The sequence below is a fragment of the Callithrix jacchus genome, chromosome 10 (assembly GCF_049354715.1).
Source record: "Callithrix jacchus isolate 240 chromosome 10, calJac240_pri, whole genome shotgun sequence".
In the NCBI taxonomy this organism is placed as follows: domain Eukaryota; kingdom Metazoa; phylum Chordata; class Mammalia; order Primates; family Cebidae; genus Callithrix; species Callithrix jacchus.
The window spans coordinates 29,717,958-29,740,471 of record NC_133511.1 but is presented as its reverse complement, the minus strand read 5'-3'; the positions used below and the strand labels follow the sequence as shown (position 1 = coordinate 29,740,471).

Here is a 22,514-nt window from a genome sequence, read left to right as displayed (position 1 = left end):
GGGAATCATACTAATGTAGGGGAGTTTACAGTTAGGTGTTCAGTGTGAAAGTATAACTTGGAAAAGTGAAAGGTCAAAGTAAAATAGAGGAGTCAGAATAATTCATGATGAGGTGAGACTTAGACTAGCCCATGAAAGGGAGAGGGGAGGAAGGTAGACTGTTACAGAGAATGGCAGCCATGGGATCAGAGGCCCAGACACAGGAGGTTCTTGCTGTGGTTCGGGACAGTGTAGACATGAGCCTGGCCGTAGCAGGGGTGCCGTGGAACGATGGTGCAGAGTAAGCTGTGTTGAGCAGGGCTGGCCAACCAGAGGAGTTGAAAGTGGGCAGAAAATTGTCCAAAGGAAAGTGGTTTAAAAGACCCCAAAACTGCCAGGCACAGTGGCTCATGCCTGTAATCTCAGCACTTTGGGGGACTGAGGAAAGCGGATTGCTTGAGCCCAGGATTTCAAGACCAACGTGGGCAATGTGGTGAAACCCTGTCTCTACTAAAAACATGCAAAAAATTAGCTGGACATGGTGGCACACACCTGTAGTCCCAGCTGCTCTGAGCGTGGAAAGTCAAGGCTGCAGTGAGCTGTGATTGTGCCACTGTACTCCAGCCTGGGTGATGGAGTGAGGCCCTGTCTCAAAAAAAGCCCCCCAAACTCCAAATCAACAAACATGATTTCCTTTTTGTGTCAGAATTAAAATAGTATGAAAATTGATCAGTAATTTAGGTTCTTGTCGCTATTAATATCAAACTTTAGGAACATTTTAGTCAGGCGTGGTGGTATGTATTTACAAGTCCCTGCTACCCTGGTGGCTAAGGTGGGAGGATTGCTCGAGTCCGGGAGGTCGAGGCTGCAGTTAGCTATGATCGTGCCACTGCACTCCAGTCTGGGTGATGGAGCAAGACTCCATCTCTAAAAAACAAACAAACAAAAATCCCCTAAACTTTAGAAACATTTTATGATCTTTGTCCACAAGTAATCTGTTGTCTCAGAATTCATTGCAATGTGAGTTGAATCCCAAACCACAGAACTTGGCAACAATATGATTTTGGTGTCCCTAGAGTAGCTGATATATATGTATAGTGTGGTGGATTGCCTGATGAACTCAGGGAGCAGAAGAGCTAGAGTGGATCTGTGTGCTTTCTCTGACATTTTTCATAATTTTTTCTATAAATGAGTACAGGTGGTGGCTCTGATCTACAGAAGACCCCTTAGAACAGAACTGGCCTGCAAGTGGGTCAAGGGGTGGGAACCATTTCAGCACTTTTACAACCTTGTAATGTGAGGATCCCATTAGTATCATTAGATCAGAGAAATACAGTCTAGTTCTTGAATACAATGTTCAGGGCTCCATGGAAATTGAAAAGATGATAAGGTTTGTTAGTAGAACCAAGAAAGTGGAGCCAGGTGGTGGCTCAGTTTAAATCAACTGTCTGGAGGTACTCACACTAATCAGAAATGACAGAAGACTGATTAGCATAATGGACCAAAACAAAACTGAGTTCTGGATTTTGGCACCCAAGGAGAAATGGCATCCTCAATGGGACCACAGTCAGTGTGCATTATGTCTGTCCTTGGACACTTCACTGAGCTTGGATAAAGGAAAAGATTTCTATGTGGCAAAATTTAAATCTTGCATCTCTGAATCTCAGAATAGCATTGGTTCATCTGCAATATTTTCATAAAGTTTTGAAAGTAGACAAAATAGTAAAGCTTTGATGTAAAATTAATATCCAGACAGAGTAAAAAGATGCGGTGGCTGCCGAACTGTGCACAGAAGTGAAAGCAAGCCCTATGGCTGATTTGAGAAAAACCTACTATTATTATTGTTATTATTATTATTTTGGAGACAGAGTCTCACTGCAACCTCCACCTCCTGGGTTCAAGCGATTCTCCTGCCTCAGCCTCCCAAGTAGCTAGGATTTTAGCCCAGGGGTTACCTGCCACCATGCCTGGCTAATTTTTGTATTTTTAGTAGAGAGGGGTTTTACTATGTTGGCCAGACTGGTCTCGAACTTCTGACTTTAGGTGATCCGCCCACCTCAGCTACCCAAAGTGCTGGGATTATAGGTGTGGGCCACCATGCCCAACCAAGAAAGATCTATTCTTAGAAATCTCTGCAGATGCTCTAGAAAAATCCTCGAAATAGTTCTTTTGAGTTTCATATGAAATATATTTCACTGATTTTCAAACTGCTTTTGAAGACTTTCTATAAGCTAAGCAACTTATTAAGGGGTCTGGATACAAAAAAAAGAATAAAGTCTGATACATCCCCTGAAGCAGCCCCATTGGCTGAAGAAGATAACAGAATTGCTGTTTATTTACTCAAGATAAGTGAATAGGTAGCAGCTTAAAAATCTTTCTCCTAAGCCCCATTAGAGAAGCCCTGAGAAAGAAATTTTCTGCTACACAGTAATTATGTCTAGAAATTTCACTAAATCTAAAATAATTATTTTGTTTTCCTCACATGATAATTTCACATTAAATTTAGTTTAATAATTGATGCTTACAAGTAATTTGAAGGGTTTAAGCATTGTTCACTGCACTTTCTTCATTACACAAATCATGCATGAAGATCTCCATTAATCCTTCAATTACCGTTCATTTATAGCTACATAGGCACAGCCATTCACAGATATACTTGAAAGATTTCCCCCCCTTGTAGCAATCTAGAGCTTTCCTGCAGTGTTTTGAGGAACTTATGAATGAGTCTTCATTATAAGCATAACTGAAAGATTGATTCTGCATTCTCTGTGTGAGAGATGATTTTGTTGATCTGCTCTCAGTAGAGCATGCATAGTTTTTCCAGAGGTGGTGATGGGTTTGCACTGAGTACCCATACTATCCCACTTGGATTCCCTATAACAATTGCATGAATTTACAAGATGGCTAATCAGCATTGCAAGTGCAATCTGTGCCTGAAAACAAAGAGCAGAATTGCCTGGTCTAGGAACAGTGTGATGAGCTTAACTTTGTTAGCATGGCATTCTAACCAGTAGAACTAACCATGCTGGGACCCTGTCTTCTGTTTTCTAAGAAGGAAGTGATAAAATACATACGTTCCATTTATGATGTGTGCTTATGTCTCATTCACATAAATCTGAATCCTTTTCAGTTCTTTTTCTTGAATTGAGATCTGTAATTCTCATGACATAAAACTTACCCTTTAAAGTGGTTTTTAGAACATTCTGAAGTTGTGCAATCTTCACCACTCTCTAATTCCAGAACACTTTTATCACCCCCAAAAGAAACCTGGTATCCATTTCCTCCTCCACCCTGACACTGGCAAGGACCACTTGCCACTGAAGAATAGGGAATTCTTCAGTTCTTTTTATTGTCTTTTTTTTGCTAAGCGTTTTCATCAAGCTTCAAATTCATTTTCTCACGGATTTCAACAAATAACATTTGGCTGACTTGCTCCAGCCTGGTTCTTGCATGTGTGACTTACTCTTAAGACTTTTCCTCCAGATCTTCCATTTTCATCCTGTTCCAGTTTGGGATTTGTTTTATTATACAAGTTTTCTATTGGGAACGCTTTTTTGTGTTACTTAAACCCTTTCTAAAGAAAACCCACATACATAGATGTAAAACAAAACACACACAAAATTCGTCTTTTCAAGAGGAACTCCTTTGAGGACAGCTTCATTTTCAGTCTTCACCAGAAACATCTCCTTTCAACTGTGTGTGTCCTAGAGTTGAACTTCTGTTGCAAGTCTGTGATTGAGGAGATCATCCTCTCTTTCGCTATAAAAGTGTGATCCATTTGCATTCTTGATTTCATCACTAAATGATCACATTTGTGTATGTCTTTCAGAATGCAGCTCTTCAGCATCTGTTTATTCGGAAGTCCTTCCGGCCTTTTAAATGCTTGCAGTGTGGGAAGGCCTTCCGGGAAAAGGACAAACTGGACCAGCACTTGCGTTTCCATGGGCGGGAGGGGAACTGCCCATTGACCTGTGATCTCTGTAACAAGGGCTTCATCAGCAGCGCATCCTTGGAGAGCCACATGAAGCTCCACTCAGACCAGAAGACTTACTCTTGCATTTTTTGCCCAGAATCCTTTGACCGCCTTGATTTGTTGAAAGATCATGTAGCCATTCATATCAATGATGGCTACTTCACCTGCCCAACTTGTAAGAAACGGTTCCCAGATTTTATCCAGGTGAGTGTCTACTACTGCGATTCCTGTCTGCTTCCTTCTTTTGGTAAAAGAAACTTCGATTTTTGGAAAACTGAGACTGCCTAGCACCTGCATTTTCATCCCTTCTTTGAAACAACTTTACAATTGAGAACAATATTTCTTCAATCAAACTACGTTTCTAAACAAAAGATTATTATGACCCTTAATTGTCCAGATCAGACATTGACATTGAAGTGTTTAAGTTATATTACGGGTAATAAACACCCAGATCTGTTATAATTTTTAAAAAGTCTTTCATAATCTTTATCAATATCTATTACTTATAAGATACACAGAGCCTGTAGAAGACATACTCCCATTTCCGAGGCTGGGAACATCTCCTCCCTACTACTGTGGTTTCCTGTCTTGCTTTACCAAGGCCATGCATTTTGGAAGGAAACAAAGAGAAAGTTGGTATATAATATACTTTTGTGTCAAGCAACGACCGCCTTCTCCCCTGTAGTGTATTCTTTGTTCGAGCAAAATGGATGAAGATAAATTTCAGAATATTCATAATTTCATTTGGACTTTAAGTGATAAGATTTTCCTATGCTAGTCAGTGAATAATGAAGCATTTTGTAAAAAGACTCTTTTTCAATTACCAAAGGAAAAGAAGACTAGGATTTAATTTTAGTTCTGCTCATGTTGAGAGTCTTGGAAATTTTCTCACTTCACGCAAACTAGGAGGAAGGTTGCTTTAAGGCATAATTTAATGGCAAAAGAAACTCCAAAAATAGTGAAGCAAACTGTCTTATGGGAATAGTTTGCTAGGACTCACTACTTAGCTTCCATCCTTAGCTCTTCTTCATTGGATATGTGTGGCTGGGAGAGTTCAGAAGCCCTATTCCTTTATTTATCTAAAAGTAAGGGAAGTAAGTCCTAGTTGAGAAATGACACCAGCTTCATATTGCTCTCATAAACCAGTAATGTCTCCTGTATCTTCTCATTCATGTCTTTAATTCTTCAGAACTTGATTTTATAAGATGTAAAAGGATCAAAAGGGGCTAAAGTGCTTCTATGCAGATTAAAGACGGAGAAAAGTAAGGAAGAATTGGTTTTTGTCTTCCTATCAATCCTTTTTAGCAAGATTCATTTAAACCCAAAGGAACTTTTGCTTTTTATCTTTGAAAAATGGGTTGCAAGTGATCAGGGTTTGACCAAGCGAGCACTCTGTCTCCCACATTTCAAGTCCTCTGGGAGGTTAGGATTTCTAAGGCTTTCTGGCTACTTGTTTTGTTTCTTTGTGACAGGGACAGTATGTGTTATTGAGGCCAATTATCACATCTGATTGGATTCCTCCGCGGGGTTGATGAAAACCCATGGTAATGCATTTGGCTCCCTCTAGCGTTGACAAGCTGCCTTTGGTCATTTCCTTTGGTGCCTGTGTCCCCTGAGTTTTTCCATGGTTTTTACTACCAGGTGAAAAAACACGTGCGCAGCTTCCACTCAGAAAAGATCTACCAGTGCACAGAGTGCGACAAGGCCTTCTGTCGCCCGGACAAACTGCGACTCCACATGCTCCGGCATTCGGACCGCAAAGACTTCCTGTGTTCCACCTGTGGGAAGCAATTTAAGGTATGACACGAAGACCCAGCCCAAGGTGGTTCTCGTGGCTGCTAGAATTATCGCAAGCTGAGGGTAAATGCCTGTTCATTTCATCGGTTTATCACCCAGTTCTGATGAACTGGACCTGAGATGCACTTTGGGCCTTGTGTTTGACTTAGTTATAAAATTAAGGGGGAAACTCACTTAATTCCTCAAAATAGTTAATTCAAATCCCCAAACAAGTAGAGTAAAAATGCATCTCCTAAAAGAATCCAAATGTATAATGACATTATAACTAAATTGCTGTTGAGATTTCCTAAGATACCAGTACCTTTACTTACCATTCAGATCAAGAGGTTTTTATTGAGCACTGGTTAAGAGCCAGTAATTGAGGTTCGCAGGCAGCAGGACTCTGATCTGATACAGGTGGGAAATCTGAAGAATGCTGAGAAGGCTTAGACTACTTTGGAGAATGTTAATGACCTCCAAGATTAAAGTAAAATGTAGTAAGTATCAGTAACCCACCTGGAACTGAAAAGAAGCCAAGCAAAACCCTGCAGGGGACCCAGAAATAAGAGTTAAATAAATAAATGTAAAAACAATGAAATATGCTTCATTGGAAAATCAGGTGATTCTGCAAAAATGTCATTGGAAGCCATTCTGCTGAATATGATTGTAGGTCACACTCTCATAGAAATTGGAAAAGAATCAAATGGATTTAGCAGAGGAAAATTAAGGGTATATTTATAACAAATGGAAAGAAATTAAAGAGAAATAGAATTTTCAAAGCTTGCTTTATGTTGAAGTGTGTTACAGAATATAATCTAATGGCTTTTAATGTATAGTAGCACAATTTAGAATTCTGTAGAGAACTCCAGTGTGAAAAGTATAAATAGGTCTGGGGTTTTTCTGTTCTTAAATTTAAAAAAAAATTATATCTAAAAATATTCCTGTTTTGTGATACTGTTTGGCCATCCATCCATCCCATCCAGCCAATATTTTTTTGATTTTTCATTTTGTGCCAGATACCATATTTTAACACCTTGGAATTCTTTTTTTAATGTCTCTGCTTGCTTTCATTTTCTCCCTTACTTTCACCCAGTACTTTCATCACAGTTCAATCAGAGAAGCAGAGCCACTATGAGTGTTAAAGAAGATGATTTTCTTATAGGACTAAGAATGTAATTTTAGAAGATGGAGAAGTAAGGGTCAGAAGGGAGAAGCTGGGAGGTTGGAACTCGGCAGTATGCCCACAGAAGCATTGGTCTGGGTGGTCAAATCGGAACTTACCTGGGACTCTGGGAACCAGGCACCTCCACCTGCAGGGGGGCCCAGGAAGGAGAGCTGGTGCAGTTTGTGGAAGACCGTGTCACTGCAGCTGGTGGCAGATGTGGAGCTGGCCAGCAGGGCTGGCAGTAAGGGAGACAACTTGTGGCTGGGTGGGAAAGAGAGGAAAAGTAGGGACCCACAGGTACTCTACTTGACACCATCTAGAGCAGCATGGGGCTGCGCTTCCTTTCCACCTTCCAGGCTGGTGTGAGTTTCTCTTTGGCTAACCCCCAACTCCGCACCATTTTGGGAAGGAGATTCTCTTCAAATGTAGTTCCTCTTAGCCAAGTTGACACAGCACAAAACCACTACCTTCCTAGCATATTTTCAAACTAGAATCAGAGTAGTTTTTCTGGAGAACAGCTCTGATGCCATGTCCTTTCCAAAAGGAAATAGCTCGTCATGCAAATAAATCTCTAAGTTCTTGTTACTTCTAAGATGCTACAAGACCTGCCTCCTGGCAGCCTCTCTGGTTCCCGCCTCCCTGTGCACTCAGGGTGACCTGCCTGAACTATAGTTTCATCCGTGTGGCATACTCTCTCTCCTTGGGCCTTTGTACTTTTTCTCCCTTTTACTCCTCACTCGAAACATACTTTCAAACTGTCGTATTCCGTCACCTGGCTAACGTCACTTCATATGTGGCATTTCCTGATCGCTGGATTAAGTGCTGCTTCTCCCATGAATTTCCACAGGGCTTTTCCTGGTGACCGTGTCATAGCATTTGTGTATAGCAGTTGCCCATCCTGCTAAGTGTAAGCTCCATTGAGGGCAGCATTAGAGTCAAGGTGGGACTTTCTGACTTTAGGGAGCTCACACTAGCATAGAGAAAAGAATAAAGTGCTGTGAGAGGTTTCACTGGTTTGGGATGTAGGGGAGATGTCATAGATACAGTGACACTTCTGAATCTACTCATGGATGGGAAAGAGTTTGCCAGCTAGGGAAAGGGAAAGGTGAGGAGTGAGGGAGGGATATCAGCATCTCAAGCAGAGGGAGCAGCAGGGATGTGGCAATGCCATGATCAGGAGGATAGGGGGAGTAATGGAGGGCATGGCAAGAGGAAGCCAAGGAAGCAAGTTAAGCCAACACGCTGTGCTAAGTAATTAGACTTACCAGGAAGTGAGCCCTAGGCATTTCAGAGCTGGGCTAATTCAGGCCGAGGCAGTGGGTGTGGAGAAGAGGGGCCATGTTCAAGACAGGCATTGTGGGAGGCTAACAAGACCTTGCACTTGGATGAAAGAGAAGGGTGGACAGCAAGGAATGGAGATTTGCCACTTGAGAGGCTGGATGTTTGGGACACCACCGGTACCAAAAAGCATGATTTAAGCAGAAGGAGTGGGGGCAGATAGCAGATTTGGTTTGGGGGCTGTTAGGATGGAAAGACCTCATGGAGATTTGGCATCCAACAAATGTGTGCTTGTCACGATGTGCATGGTGTGATATTTGAGTTAGGCTTTGCAATTTACGTGGTGATTCAGATAAGGTAAACTGGTTGTTTAAAGGGAATAGATGGGGGAACTAGTGGATGTTGAGGCTTGGAAAAAAGTGGAAATTTGGGAGGATTGGAGGAGGAGGAAGAGGAAAAGAAAAATAAAGTGGCAACGCAACAGTGTTTCATCGCTGTATCTACACTAAAGAAAGATACCGTCATTTGGCAGTGTCCTTAACCCAAATCCCACTGCAGTCTACGAAGCTCTGAACATTCCCTCCTGGGCTTTCCAGAAATGAAGGCAGGTGGGTTAGGAAGAAAGAGGAGTTGGATCATATGCATTGCAGCAGAAGAGGGAGGGAAGCCTGGCACTGGAGCTTGATACTTAGTAGGCATTCAAGGAATATTTGTTGAGTAAATGCGCTGAAAAAGGAAGTCCTTAAAAAAGCCCCTGTGCCAAAAGGTGGGAAGGGCTGGGTTTGTAGAAAGGCTCAGAATCTTTACAGGACTAATAACAGTTTATTCATATGTCCTAGAGCAGAAAGCCTCACTGGATCAGGGAGCTGGCACTGTGTTTTTATTTGGGATGGGCTCTGTCTAATTCTCTCCACAGACTCACATGAGCATGCATCACTAGATAGTGAAACCAGGAGCTGAGCTCTGGGTCCCATGCTCCATCCATAGTACACAATGGATTTGTTTACTTAAAATTCTAATTCTGTAAGGTGAGAGGTTCTAAATCCATAAGATAAGAGATTCTTAAATTCTTTTGGGATTTAGAAAAATATGTTTGCTAAAATGTGTGGGAATTGAGTGTATACATGACTTTTTTTTTTTTTTTTAAGACAGAGCCTTGCTCTGTCAGCTTCCTAAGTAGCAGGGATTGCAGGTACCAGCCACACACCCAGCTAATTTTTGTATTTTTAGTAGAGACAGGGTTTTGCCATGTTGGCCAGGCCGGTCTCAAACTCCTGACCTCAGGTGATCCGCCTGCCTCTGCCTCCCAATGTGCTGGGATTACAGGAGTGAGCCACTGCATCCGGACTACATATGGCTTCCAAAATCCGGTGTTACCTTTTATTCATTATCGATTTGTCTTTAGTTCTTTTATACCAGGCTTATTCCATGTTCTCTTTGATCTTCTCTACGTAAGTGCAGTCTTATTCTCAAAAGTCAGTATGTACTTTCCTATTTAATGGTCATTTTAAACCAAGGCTCATTGGAATGCACACATTTGCTAGTGAACAGAGTAACTCCCAGCCACTTTTAACATGTCTTCCTATGTCCTAGTGTTCCAGTAACTCAGATGTCTCTTGGAGGCTTGTGGTGACTGCTAATTTGTATTGATTTTTAAAATTATCCCTTCAGTTAAAATTTTTCTACCCCCACGTCTACCCCATTTAAAAAAATTCTCTCTAAATAGCGAAAAGACAAACTACGGGAACACATGCAGAGGATGCATAATCCTGAGAGGGAGGCCAAGAAAGCCGACCGCATCAGCCGCTCCAAGACGTTCAAGCCTCGCATCACATCCACAGACTACGACAGCTTCACGTTCAAGTGCCGCCTGTGCATGATGGGTTTCCGGCGGCGCGGCATGCTGGTCAGTGTCAAGTGGCTGTGGGTTCCTGTCTTCCCTGCACACCTCATTTCTGTCGATGATGGTCACTTTTGTGTTGTATTCTGTGCTAAGTTATGTTGATCAATGGTTTTGTCAATGTCCAGGGGAAGAAACAGAGGGAAACAATTCCCAATTTGGAGTTCTCTCTTTTCTAGTTTCCCTTTGCCCTTTCTTGCTGCTTTTTGGGTCAATCCTTGCAAGAGGTCTTTTTCCATCATTTTTCATTACTAGTTTTGTTTTTCTTTTCCCATCTCAATCTCTGCGCTCACCCTATTTTATTTCCTTCTTTTGTGTTCCTGTATGTATTTTATTTTGGGATATTTGCCTTCTCCCCAGCTGTTCCCTTTTATTTTATTTATTTTTGAGATGGAATTTCACTTTTGTTGCCCAGGCTGGAGTACAATGGTGAGATTTTAGCTCACTGCAACCTCCCCCTCCCAGGTTCAAGTGATTCTCTTGCCTCAGCCTCCTGAGTAGCTGGCATTACAGGCGCCTGCCACCATCCCTGGCTAATTTTTTAATTTTCAGTAGGGATGGGATTTCACCATGTTGGCCAAGCTGGTCTCAAACTCCTGACCTCAGGTGATCCACCTGTCTCGGCCTTCCAAAGTGCTGGGATTACAGGTATGAGCCACTGTACCTGGCCCCCAGCTATTCCTTTTTAATGCCTCTCTTTTCCAGATAGTAAACAGCAGTAGAAGGAAGCTTTCCATCAAAGCAGGGTATGTGCATCCAGGTTAGCTGAAGGATTAAGACAGCCTGTGCTCTGCTCTCAACTCATTTTGACCTTGTTACAGGTGCAGAATGTATTTCTGCCAGGAGCTGGAAAGTCATAGAGCAATATTTAAAATTCAGAACCTTAGTCTGTATCTCATTCCATGTTCTTAGTAAGGATAGGACGTTAAATAATGAAAGACAGGTTTGCATGAGGAGAATTCACCAAAGAAATTCATACCAGTGTAATTTTCCTTTTTCTAACAGTAGTTCTTTCAGCCAAAGACTGTTGATGGCTGAATTCACCACATTGAATTCACCTTCGATTGTTTGGTGAATTATTGTTAACTCCTGTTAATCACGACTGTGAGTGCTTTGGTGTCAGTTGGGTCTGGTGGTGCTGGTTCTGGGCAAATGCCTTATTATTTGGGAGCTTTGCTTCAGAGAATGTCAGCTTCTGGCGGTCATTATCAGAGGCATTTGTGCAGCTTCTGTTTGGTTAATGGGGTCCCTTTTTCTCATTTGCTCTTTGTTTTCACTTCAGGTAAATCACTTATCAAAGAGACATCCAGACATGAAGATAGAAGAGGTGCCAGAGTTAACTCTACCCATCATAAAACCCAATCGTGATTACTTTTGTCAGTATTGCGATAAGGTAAAAGGGAAATATTCATGCCTCTGGGGTTGCTGAGAGCTGACTTGTCTACATTTATGAATACGTACTACGATTTTTTTTGTTATTCTTACCAGATGGTTCCCTGTCTCTCAGTAGTCTCCATTCAGACAAGAAAGGACTAAAATTGGTCTTATTTTAAGCCAATTTTTTTTTCTTAAGAAATAATTGGCCGGGCGCGGTGGCTCAAGCCTGTAATCCCAGCACTTTGGGAGGCCGAAGCGGGTGGATCACGAGGTCAAGAGATCGAGACCATCCTGGTCAACATGGTGAAACCCCGTCTCTACTAAAAATACAAAAAATTAGCTGGGCATGGTGGCGCGTGCCCAGCTACTCAGGAGGCTGAGGCAGGAGAATTGCTTGAACCCAGGAGGTGGAGGTTGCGGTGAGTCAAGATCGCACCATTGCACTCCAGCCTGGGTAACAAGAGCGAAACTCCGTCTCAAAAAAAAAAGAAGAAAAAATAATTGACTTCATTTTTCTTACTGTCCCTTCTCTCTGTGATTTTTGTTACACAAGAAGAGGCTTATTACATTACTAAGTGCCTACCGTGTGAATTAATTTCAAATTCCTAGGCTCTAAAACAAGAGTGTTTATCATATGGCCTATAAAATATATTGTAGATTTGGGGTTTCTATAAGGTGGAAGAGGTTGGGAAAGCTTTGTGGTGGAGTACTCTACTTATACTATTCTGTTATTTTTGTGTAGTTACAGAAAAGACAGAGAATATGTATTTATTGTTTCACTGTAATATTGTTTACCCCCCTCTTTTTTTTTTTTTGAGACAGAATCTTGTTCTGTCTCCCAGGCTGGAGTGCAGTGGCATGATCTCAGCTCACTGCAAACCTCCACCTCCTGGGTTTGAGTGATTCTCCTGCCTTAGCCTCTTGAGTAGCTGGGATTACAGACCCCTACCACCACACCTGGCTGATTTTTGTATTTTTAATAGAGACGGGGGTTCACCATGTTGGCCAGGCTGGTCTTGAACTCCCGACCTCAGGTGATTCCCCCCACCTTGGCCTCCCAAAGTGCTGGAATTACACACATGAGCCACCACGCCCAGCCATCCTTTCCTTATATAATGTAGCTATATCAGTTTAAAAGTGAGAAACATTTTTGAACATAGATTCCCCACTAAAGATAGCAGTTGCTATTGACATTGCCATTTGGAAGATTCTCTGGCTCCTGGTCTTCAGCTGCATATATCATGAGAGCTTTCACAGGCAGCTCTCGTGAAGTAGTTGGGCCTTAAAAACAGTTCTCTTCCCGTGTCTGTGTATCATATCCAAATTTTAAACTTGAGGATAAAGGTATTTTTACAGTTATTATCTTAGATTTATAAATCAAAGGAAGAAACCTAGCATATCTACATTATGTTCTTGTTTTATTCTAATTTATAGTATATCCTTGTTGTCCTTCAATAGATCTGTTTATATATATGTGCTGGACATATATATAGTTTCTTTGGGGCTACATGAATACTTTTCCTCATTTTCTTATAACGAAATTGTTAGTTTGCTTCAAGCAAGAAAGTGGAACTGTACACTGCTTTCATAGCCAGGCATTTGCATTTGCAGGTTTATAAAAGTGCCAGCAAGCGCAAAGCCCACATTCTGAAGAACCACCCAGGAGCAGAGCTGCCACCGAGCATTCGGAAACTCCGGCCCGCTGGTCCTGGAGAGCCAGACCCCATGCTGAGCACACACACCCAGCTGACAGGCACCATCGCCACCCCTCCCGTCTGCTGTCCCCACTGCTCCAAGCAGTACAGTAGCAAGGTAGGGAGAGTTTCTGAGGTCAAACCCGCCGTGTAAGGACTCTTAAGGGAAGATGGCTTCTCATCCACATGGCCTGGATGGCTCCTTCTGAGTTGACAGAGCACTGAAAGAGACGTTGTCCTAGTCCCTGTAAACAGGGACCACAGCAGAGAATGGAAAGAGAATACTGCAGGACCTTCCCCAGAATTAGTGTTGAACAACAGCTCAAGCAGCTGACTGTTTTTCTTTTCCCTTGGCCTGCAGAGGGCCTCATATTTGAATATTCTGTGCTCATATTTGGTGAGTTTAGGCTTATGGAAGCACCACATAGAAAGTTAAGTGATGGTTTTAGAAAGGAGGCCATTTTGGCTGGGGGCATTATGATTGATTGCTGCAGGTACTAGTTACGGGGGGTATTCGGGTATTCGGACCTTGCTCATGCTGTGGGGTCAAGTGAGGCTTTGCTTCTTCCCCACCCTCTTTCCTGCTTCTATAGCATTATATTACCCCAGGAAGTACAAGCATAGCATCAGTGTTGCTTTGATATTTCTTTTTTTAAGACATAAGATAACGGACTTTAGGAATCTTTGGAGGATTTACATATGAGAAAAATGGAAAATCACAAATTCTAATAATTATTCTTGTTTTTTGCCTTTCTTTTTCAGACCAAAATGGTCCAGCACATTCGAAAGAAGCATCCAGAGTTCGCCCAGCTCTCCAACACCATACACACACCACTGACGACAGCTGTGATCAGTGCCACCCCAGCAGTTTTAACTACAGACAGCGCCACTGGAGAGACCGTGGTGACGACGGACCTGCTCACCCAAGCAATGACAGAACTGTCCCAGACCTTAACGACAGACTACCGAACGCCACAGGGGGATTACCAGAGAATTCAGTACATCCCTGTGTCGCAGTCAGCATCTGGCCTCCAGCAGCCTCAGCACATACAGCTTCAAGTGGTGCAAGTGGCCCCGGTACTATGTGCCTCGGTTTCCCTTTTCCTTATGAATGCCGTATTGCCACCAGCACCTCATTCTCAGAGCTGGGGCTGGGATCTATGTAATGTTCTTCTGCGTGGAAGTTCTGAGCCTTGGGCATTTGTAAAATGCCCCTTCCCCTTTCAGGCTAATGAGGCCTCTGGCCTTAGCAGTGTAAGAGATTTCTGTCTATAGTAGTCAGGAGATTTTAGGCTCCAGCACTTACAAGCCTCCTGTGCTGTGGCAGGACAGTAGCCACAGCACCTGTTTCTGAGCCTCTTCTGAATCCTTATCTTTTACCATCCTGGCTGGCTACTTGGTAATGAGCCAGTTTGATAAATCACAACCTGCGTATCAAATGTCTTATATCAAAGAGAGGTTATAAAGAACAATATTGATGGCCGGGCACAGTGGCTCAGGCCTGTAATTCCCGCACTTTGGGAGGCCGAGGTGGGCAGATCTCTTGAGGTCAGGAGTTCAAGACCAGCCTGGCCAACATGGCAAAAACCTGTCTGTACTGAAAATACAAAAATTAGCCAGGTGTGGTGGCAGGTGCTTGTAATCCCAGCTACTCAGGAGGCTGGGGCAGGAGAATTGCTTGAACTTGGGAGGCAGAGGTTGCAGTGAGCTGAGATCACACCATTGCACTCCAGTCCAGGCAATAGAGTGAAACTTTGTGTCGAAAAAAAAAAGGAATAATATTCAATCTCTGAGTATCAGTCAGTGCCTTCTTAGTAAAGAAGTAAAACTGTGTTTCTTCTACCAGATAATGAAGAACTGATTCTTATTGACTAAGGAGCTAAATGAAAGAATTCTCCCAAAACTATTGTTTCATTTAATTACACTGAGGAGAAGTGTCCCCAGGGCACAAATGAACAAACTTGTTGCTTTGAAATCATTTGGTCTCTGAAAATTTAAAACTAACATGGGAACAGGACATTGGAAGTTGCCACTGTCATTGACTGTTCTTTATCTTGTTTTTCTTGTGGAGGGTTTTTAACTTTAGGCTTTGGAGGAACTTCGGAGTCCCTCAAGCTGTCTGTAAAGTATGATGTATAGGTACATCGTTCTAGAAAAAGGGCCTGCACTTTAGCCACTGTTTCAAAGATGTTCTTGGTACATAAAAGGTTAAGGACCACTGTTCTAGTGGGTTAATAGTGACAAACTAAAAGCAAATTCTCTTCTTTGGTCTCTTTTAATTGATAAAGGGTAGATCATTAAATGCAACTGAAATTTTTGATTCCCGACAACTTTTTCAGCTTATTTTCAGAACTATCTTCCCTCTGTCCTTCTCTTCCAGAATCTAATAACATTAGTGGCTTATGTGTTAGAAGCATAGTTCTTTAAACAATATTTTTCTATCCTGTTGTCTGGTTTGGCCTAGGTGTGGCCTCTCCGGGAGTGCAGCATTGGAACTGAAATTCCTTCCATTCTTCTATTTCTGTTGGCGTATATTGGGATATTGGTTTTGCTTTTTTTTTTTTTTTTTTCTGAAACAGGGTCTCACTCTGAAGTGCGGTGGCACAATCATGGTTCACTGCAACCTCAACCTCCCAGAGTCAGATATTCCTCCCACCTCTGCCTCATCAGTAGCTGGGACTATAGGCATGCCATCATGCCTGGCTAATGTTTTTATGAGATGGAGTCTCTCTGTTGCCCAGGCTGGAGTGCAGTGGCATGATTTCAGCTCACTGTAACCTCTGCCTCCCATGTTCAAGTGATTCTTCTGCCTCAGCCTCCCAAGTAGCTGGGATTACAGGCACACCCACCGCTATACCCAGCTAATTTTTTTATTTTTAGAGGAGACATTTCACTATGATGGTCAGGCTGGTCTCGAACTCCTGACCTGAAGTGATCCCTCCGCCTCAGCCTCCCAAAGTGCTGGGATTATAGGCATGAACCACCACGCCCAGCTACCTGGCTAATTTTTGTATTTTTTTGTAGAGACAGGGTTTTGCCATGTTGCTCAGGCTGGTCTCGAAATCATGGGTTCAAGTGATCCACCTGCCTTGGCCTCCCAAAGTGCTGGGATTATAGGCCATGAGCCACTGCCCCCAGCCAGGATATTGTTTTTAACTGAACCTTTTCTCTAGAAGGATTTCCCTTAACCTCAATCAATATATATCTGGTTTCTGGGCCTGTTTTTTCTCCGTCCAGGCCACCTCCCCTCACCAGTCGCAGCAGTCCACTGTGGATGTCGGCCAGCTCCACGATCCTCAGCCCTACCCCCAGCATGCCATCCAGGTGCAGCACATCCAGGTCAGCGAGCCCACCGCCTCAGCCTCATCCTCGGCCCAGGTACCCTGTTCCACAGACTATTTGGAGGCATTAGCATGGCCTCAGGGACTATCGTAGTTAATGAGAGGGAGGACTTTCTCTTTAGACCTTGGCTACTGAGATACTGTTGTTTCTGGATTTTGTATTAAAGGATCTTACCTTTACCTCCAATTTTTATATTGGTATTGTGGACACATATTAAGCTATTGGCTGCTTCTGCCCACTTGGAGCCCTGTGATATGACATCCTAGAAACAACAGTGGCCTTTGCTTTCCATTCTAAATGCAATGATTTGGAATAGTGGCTTTGTGGAGTATTATGGTATATTGTATGTTACTGTGTTTGTATGCTTGAGTATGGTATTAGATACATAGATACATTCTCGGAGTTCAGAGAGGAGAGATTAGATTTAGGAGATAATCCAGGGCATTTTTGTAGAAGAAGCTGTCTTTGAAAGAGTTTTGAAGGAGGGGTACAGTTTCGACATAATAGTTGGGGAAGGCATTCTGATCTGAATAAGCTCATGCTGTGATGGAAAACGTACATTAATGTGGTATAAATGTACATTTATAGCAAAGAGTTATTCTGTTTAGATTACTAACAGGAAATGGTGTCTGGAAAGGAAGATGGGAGCATAGTTTGGAGCGAGATTGCAGTGTGGCAGCTGGAGAGCACCGGCCTCAGCCTGTTGTCAGGAGTTCACTGACCTGTGCCAAACTCCGCGAGCCAGGCGGGATTAGCCAGTGCTGGTTAATGGAAGTGATGAACTCTGGGTTCTGTTTCATTTTGTGTTCCAGATTAGCTTTGTGACACAGGCAAGCTATTTCGTCTCCCATTATTTTTAACCTTATATAATGTAGGTAATTATATATTTTTTCATTCATCTTTGTAACAACTTGATTGAAATTAATTTTTTGCACACTCTGGTAGAGAATCCTTTGAAAACAAATTAGAATTTCATAGTCATGCTTGCTTTTCATTGATTTTATTCTTATTTAAAATATTATTTTCAATAATGGCAATGATAGTTTCAGTATTATAACTCATATTAGTCTGATTTACTTCCTTCAGTTATTTGTAAGTCTTCTATATATTAGAAGTTTGTAATTCCCTACCATTGCTTTCTGTTTCTCCCCAGGTATCTGGGCAGCCACTGAGTCCCTCAGCCCAGCAGGCTCAGCAGGGACTCAGCCCCTCCCACATCCAGGGCAGTTCTTCCACACAGGGCCAGGCTATGCATCAGCAGCAGCAGCAGCAGCAGAATTCCTCTGTGCAGCACACGTACCTGCCCAGCACTTGGAATTCCTTCCGTGGCTATTGTAAGTAAGATGGGACAATGCCGTGTAGGTCAGAGGTGGTGTCAGAACTTCTTCAGCTTTATGATAAAATTTTAAAGTATCTATTGGCCATTTTTTACACTCTGTAGTGCATGTACTTCAGTGAGTTTCATGACGAAACTCAAGGTCTAGCATTCTGATTCAGGGAGCTACCCTGATATGACATTTTTGAAACGTCAGGTATATTGCTGGAGGAAATGCAGCTGTGTAATTTAAATAGTAAGATAGATGGATATACTCTATGTTGACGGTGCTGATTCATCCTTTCCACCAGTATTTGTAGAATGCCTGTATATCAATCACTGCACTAGGCCCTGGTATACCAAGATTAATATTCTCATTTATATCAGTAACACCACGCAATAATAATGTTAACCAACTTTCATTAAGCTCTTGCTATATTGCCCGGAATGATTCTGAACCATGTATAACACAGTCAGTATTCACAACAACCTATGAGGCAAGTGCAATTGTTATTTGCATTTTACAGATAAGACAGTTTTCACACTCTCACTTTTTCCAAGAGCTAGTAAACAGAGGTTTGGAACCCCAGCAGTCTGGCTTCAGAGTGTGGACTCTAAACCACCCCACTCTGCTGCTGCTCCAAAGAAAATAGTCTTTGGCTCAAAGAGACCATCATCTAGTAAGAGAGAGAGATAAGTAGTTGATTCCAAAACCCTGAGCTTCATCTATGGAAACAGTAACCGGCTGACTGACAGAGGTCAGAGAAGGTAAACACCTTGGTGGGGAAACAGCTTTGAGTGTAGGTCAGGAAGCATGAGACCTTTATCATGGAAGATACGGAAGGAATAGGAGTAGAGGAAACAGACCTCAGTAGTCGCAAGTAGGAGGAGTAGGTGCTGAGAAGGGAGAAAGGTCAGTGTTGATCTTTCTTCTGTTGATTTCTTTTTGGGTGGCCTGTCTTTGTCATGATTGAGCCTTGGCTATGTTATATAGATTTGCTGCAGAGTCAGGTTCAAACTCTACCATCTAGTTATTTTTACAATCTGTATTTTTTTTTTGAGACAGAGTCTTACTTTGTTGAACCAGGCTGGCGTGCAATGGTGCAATCTCGGCTCATTGCAACCTCTGCCTCCCGGGTTCAAGCAGTTCTCCTGCCCCAGCCTCCTGAGTAGCTGGGATTACAGGTGCACGCTACCACACCTGGCTAATATTTGTATTTTTAGTAGAGACAGGGTTTCACTGTGTTGGCTAGGCTGGTCTCGAACTCCTGACCTCAGGTGATCCACCCACCTCAGCCTCCGAAAGTGCTGAGATTACAGGTGTGAGCCACCATGCCTGGCCATAATCTATACTCTTAAACAAATTAGGGGTCACAACGAGGGCTGGGTCTAGTTTCCAGTCGGGGAAGGACTGTTTTACCTGTAGAATCTGGTGAACAGACTGACCTCTGTACTCAGTATAATTCCTGTGACAGAAAGTGGAGTGGGCCGGGCACGGTGGTTCACGCCTGTAATCCCAGCACTTTGGGAAACTGAGGCAGGCGGATCACTTGAGGTCAGGATTTCGAGACCAGCCTGACCATCATGGTGAAACCCCATCTATGTTAAAAATACAAAAAAAATTAGCCAGGTGTGTTGGTGGGCATCTGTAATCTCAGCTACTCAGAAGGCTGAGGCAGGAGAATTGCTTGAACCTGGGAGGTGAAGATCATGCCACTGCACTCTAGCCTGAGCAACAGAGCAAGACTCCATCTCAAAAAAGAAAAAAAGAAAAAGTGGAATGATGAAGATACTCATGGTAATAATAGGAGGAGTTGGGATTCTAATCTGTAGAAAAATTCTGGGACTGAATTTATTAGGAAAAAATATAAAAACATAAAAGTAGAGAGAGGGGTGTGATGAGCCATCCTATACCCATTGACCAGCCTCAGCAGTTACCAACTTACACCCAGGCTTGTCTCATATATGCGCCCATCATTATCTCCCATCCTCCAACTGAATAATGATTCTTCGTATCACCTCATCCGTAAATATTTTGGTATATATCTCTAAAAGAAAAAGACTATTTGAGACAGGGTTTTGCTCTGTTGTTCAGGCTGGAGAATGCAGTGGCATGATCATGGCTCACTGCAGCTCTGATCTGGGCTCAAGTGATCCACCCACCTTAGACTCCCCAAGTGCTGGGTTTACAGGTGTGGGCCACCACATGTGATCTAATTTTTAAAATTTTTTGTAGAGCCAGGGTCTTACTATATTGGCTAAGTTGGTCTCAAACTCCTGGGCTCAAGTGATTGTCCTGCCTTGGCTTCCCAAAGTGCTGGGATTACAGGCATGAGTCCCTGTGCCTGGCCATGATTCTAGCATCCATATTCATTAGCTAGAAAACTTTTATAAATAAAAAATTTTGCCTAACTACCCAGTTACTATCAGGTACACTTTGTACAAGAAAGGCAGGACAAATGCTTTAAATACGTGATTCATTTCCTTTGTTTACCAAATATCCTTTGTGGATATTGAGAAGCCACATTTGAAGGGGAATGCACTGACTGTCTCTGACACTGGGTAGCTGCATACCAGCCTGTTCTCAATTAGCAGAGATGCTTTCACTGTACCAAGAAATCACATCATTGTGAGACTCTCGTGGCAAGCAAATCAGTGGGGACTGTGGTGGCTACTGGTTCTGTTTTTGTTTCTAAAACTTGTGTTAAAATCTGAGACCACTGAACTTTGAATATTTCCTGTTTTTTAGCATCTGAGATTCAAATGATGACGCTTCCCCCAGGTCAGTTTGTGATTACAGACAGTGGTGTGGCAACTCCAGTTACTACTGGCCAGGTGAAGGCGGTTACTCCGGTAAGCTACGCTACTCAGTCGGGTTTTTCCTGTCTGACCTGTGGTGCCATACAATAACTCTTATCACCACTTATGTTTTAATGATTGGCTTTCTCTGTTTTCTCACAGTAGATGATGAATTCTTTGACAGCTGGGTCTTGGGCTTTATCACTTTATCCACAGTGCCCTGTTCAAGAGGTTAGGATATAGCAAATGCTCAATAAGTATCTGTTCAATTAATAACGGTAATGGTCCTAGCTCCATCCCTATGAGGGGTTTTTTTTTTTTTTTTTTTTTTTTGAGAAAGAGTCCTCTGTCGCCAGGCTGGAATGCAGTGGCATGATCCCAGCTCACTACAACCTCCACCTCCTGGGTTCAAATGATTCTTGTGCCTCAGCCTCCCAAGTAGCTGGGATTACAGGCGGGCACCACCATACCTGGCTAATTTTTGTATTTTTAGTAGAGATGGGTTTTCACTATATTGGCCAGGCTGGTCTCAGATTCTCTACCTCAGGTGATCCACCCACCTCTGCCTCCCAAAGTGCTGAGATTACAGTTGTGAGCCACTGCGCCCGGTCCTTATGGGTGCTTTTATGTGCTTCTTGGAAAGAATGAGTCCTCAAGACAATTGGCCCACAACTGGGTTGGGAGAGAATAATAAAATAAATCAATTATGGCTGTATTAAACATTTCACCCACCCGAAGGTGAAAAACATTGCCATAAGTTATCTAAGTTGGGCAGGTACAATGTTGATTGTATCTCCTTTTTCTGTTTTTACCTTCTCTGGTTTGTTCTGACCTGCCTCTAAGTTATTAGAAGACAGAATACATACATATGAATTTAGAAAAATTCTCTTGATTAGGCACAGTGGCTCATGCCTATAATTCTGACACTTTGGGAGGCCAAGGCAGGCAGATCACTTGAGGTCAGGAGTTCAAGACCAGACTGGCCAACATGGTGAAACCCTGTCTCTACTAAAAATATAAAAATTACCTGGGTGTGGTGGTGCACCCCTATAATCCCAGCTACTTGGGAGGCTGAGGCAAGAGAATTGCTTGAACCTGGGAGGTGGAGGTTGCGGTGAGCAGAGATCATACCACGGTGCTCTAGCTTGGACAACAGAGTGAGACTCTGTCTCAGAAAAGACAAAAAAGGGAAAATACTCCTGGATGGATAAGTTCTGGAGACCTAGGGTACAGCATACTAGCTGTGTTCTCAATAATGTATGGTATACTTGAAATCTGTTAACATAGTATAGATAATATTTTTCCACAAAAAAAAAAAGAAGGTAAGTGCATGAGTCGATGGATATGTAAATCAGGTTGATTTGTTTAATTATACCTTAATAAAGCTAGGTGAGAGGAAAAATGATCTTCAATGGCTGGGAATATTAAGATATTCCCAAGGGAAGACTTTCTTAGAGGTTTCAGAGGGTAGCTAGCTAGACTAGAGGCCTCAAAAACCTGATTTTTTTCTTTCTCTTTTTTTTTTTTTTAAAGTACACTGAGAGCTCACCTGTTTCTCAGCACACAAGGTCATATTAACTAGACTTAGGAGAGATATGCAAATCCATAGTAACACTATTAATTGTCAGTGAAAACAGTAACAAATGTAAAATGAAATAATTACATTGCCATGATCAGGGCATTTTTTTTTTTTTTGCTCCCTGTAGGACCCATTGACTTTGACCTTTTTCTGGCCTGGAACTCATTCGAGAACAGTTGTAGCCAAGGTTGTTTCTCTTTCCCTGCCACAGTTTACTTGCACACTAATTTAATGTACATTTTCAGGGGTTTGTGTATTCTCTGTAGCCCACCTATGGACCCCCTAGGAGTCAGTGGGGTTGAGAACTAGCCCCCTCCCCACATGGAAAAGCCAATCA

At 42.6% G+C, this 22,514-nt stretch overlaps 1 protein-coding gene across 8 annotated transcripts in view; it reads left to right on the top strand.

Annotated features, from left to right (window-relative positions):
- PRDM10 (PR/SET domain 10) overlaps window positions 1-22,514 on the top strand; it is a 98,180-nt gene that overhangs the window by 71,639 nt on the left and 4,027 nt on the right. For 2 of the 8 annotated variants that reach the window (XR_013523134.1, XM_035265087.3), the window contains exons 12-20: window positions 3,809-4,156; window positions 5,594-5,749; window positions 9,898-10,077; window positions 11,354-11,464; window positions 13,060-13,260; window positions 13,905-14,219; window positions 16,380-16,481; window positions 17,638-17,818; window positions 20,549-20,652. Coding sequence is in view for 4 of the 8 variants with exons in the window: in XM_035265087.3 (XP_035120978.3) it covers window positions 3,809-4,156; window positions 5,594-5,749; window positions 9,898-10,077; window positions 11,354-11,464; window positions 13,060-13,260; window positions 13,905-14,219; window positions 16,380-16,481; window positions 17,638-17,818; window positions 20,549-20,652 (1,698 nt within the window). In the remaining 4 variants the exon portion in view is untranslated. Of the gene's footprint in view, window positions 1-3,808; window positions 4,157-5,593; window positions 5,750-9,897; window positions 10,078-11,353; window positions 11,465-13,059; window positions 13,261-13,904; window positions 14,220-16,379; window positions 16,521-17,637; window positions 17,819-20,548; window positions 20,653-22,514 lie in introns of all 8 variants that reach the window. The other 6 variants (XR_013523133.1, XM_002754582.6, XR_013523136.1 and 3 more) reach the window with 3 other exon arrangements.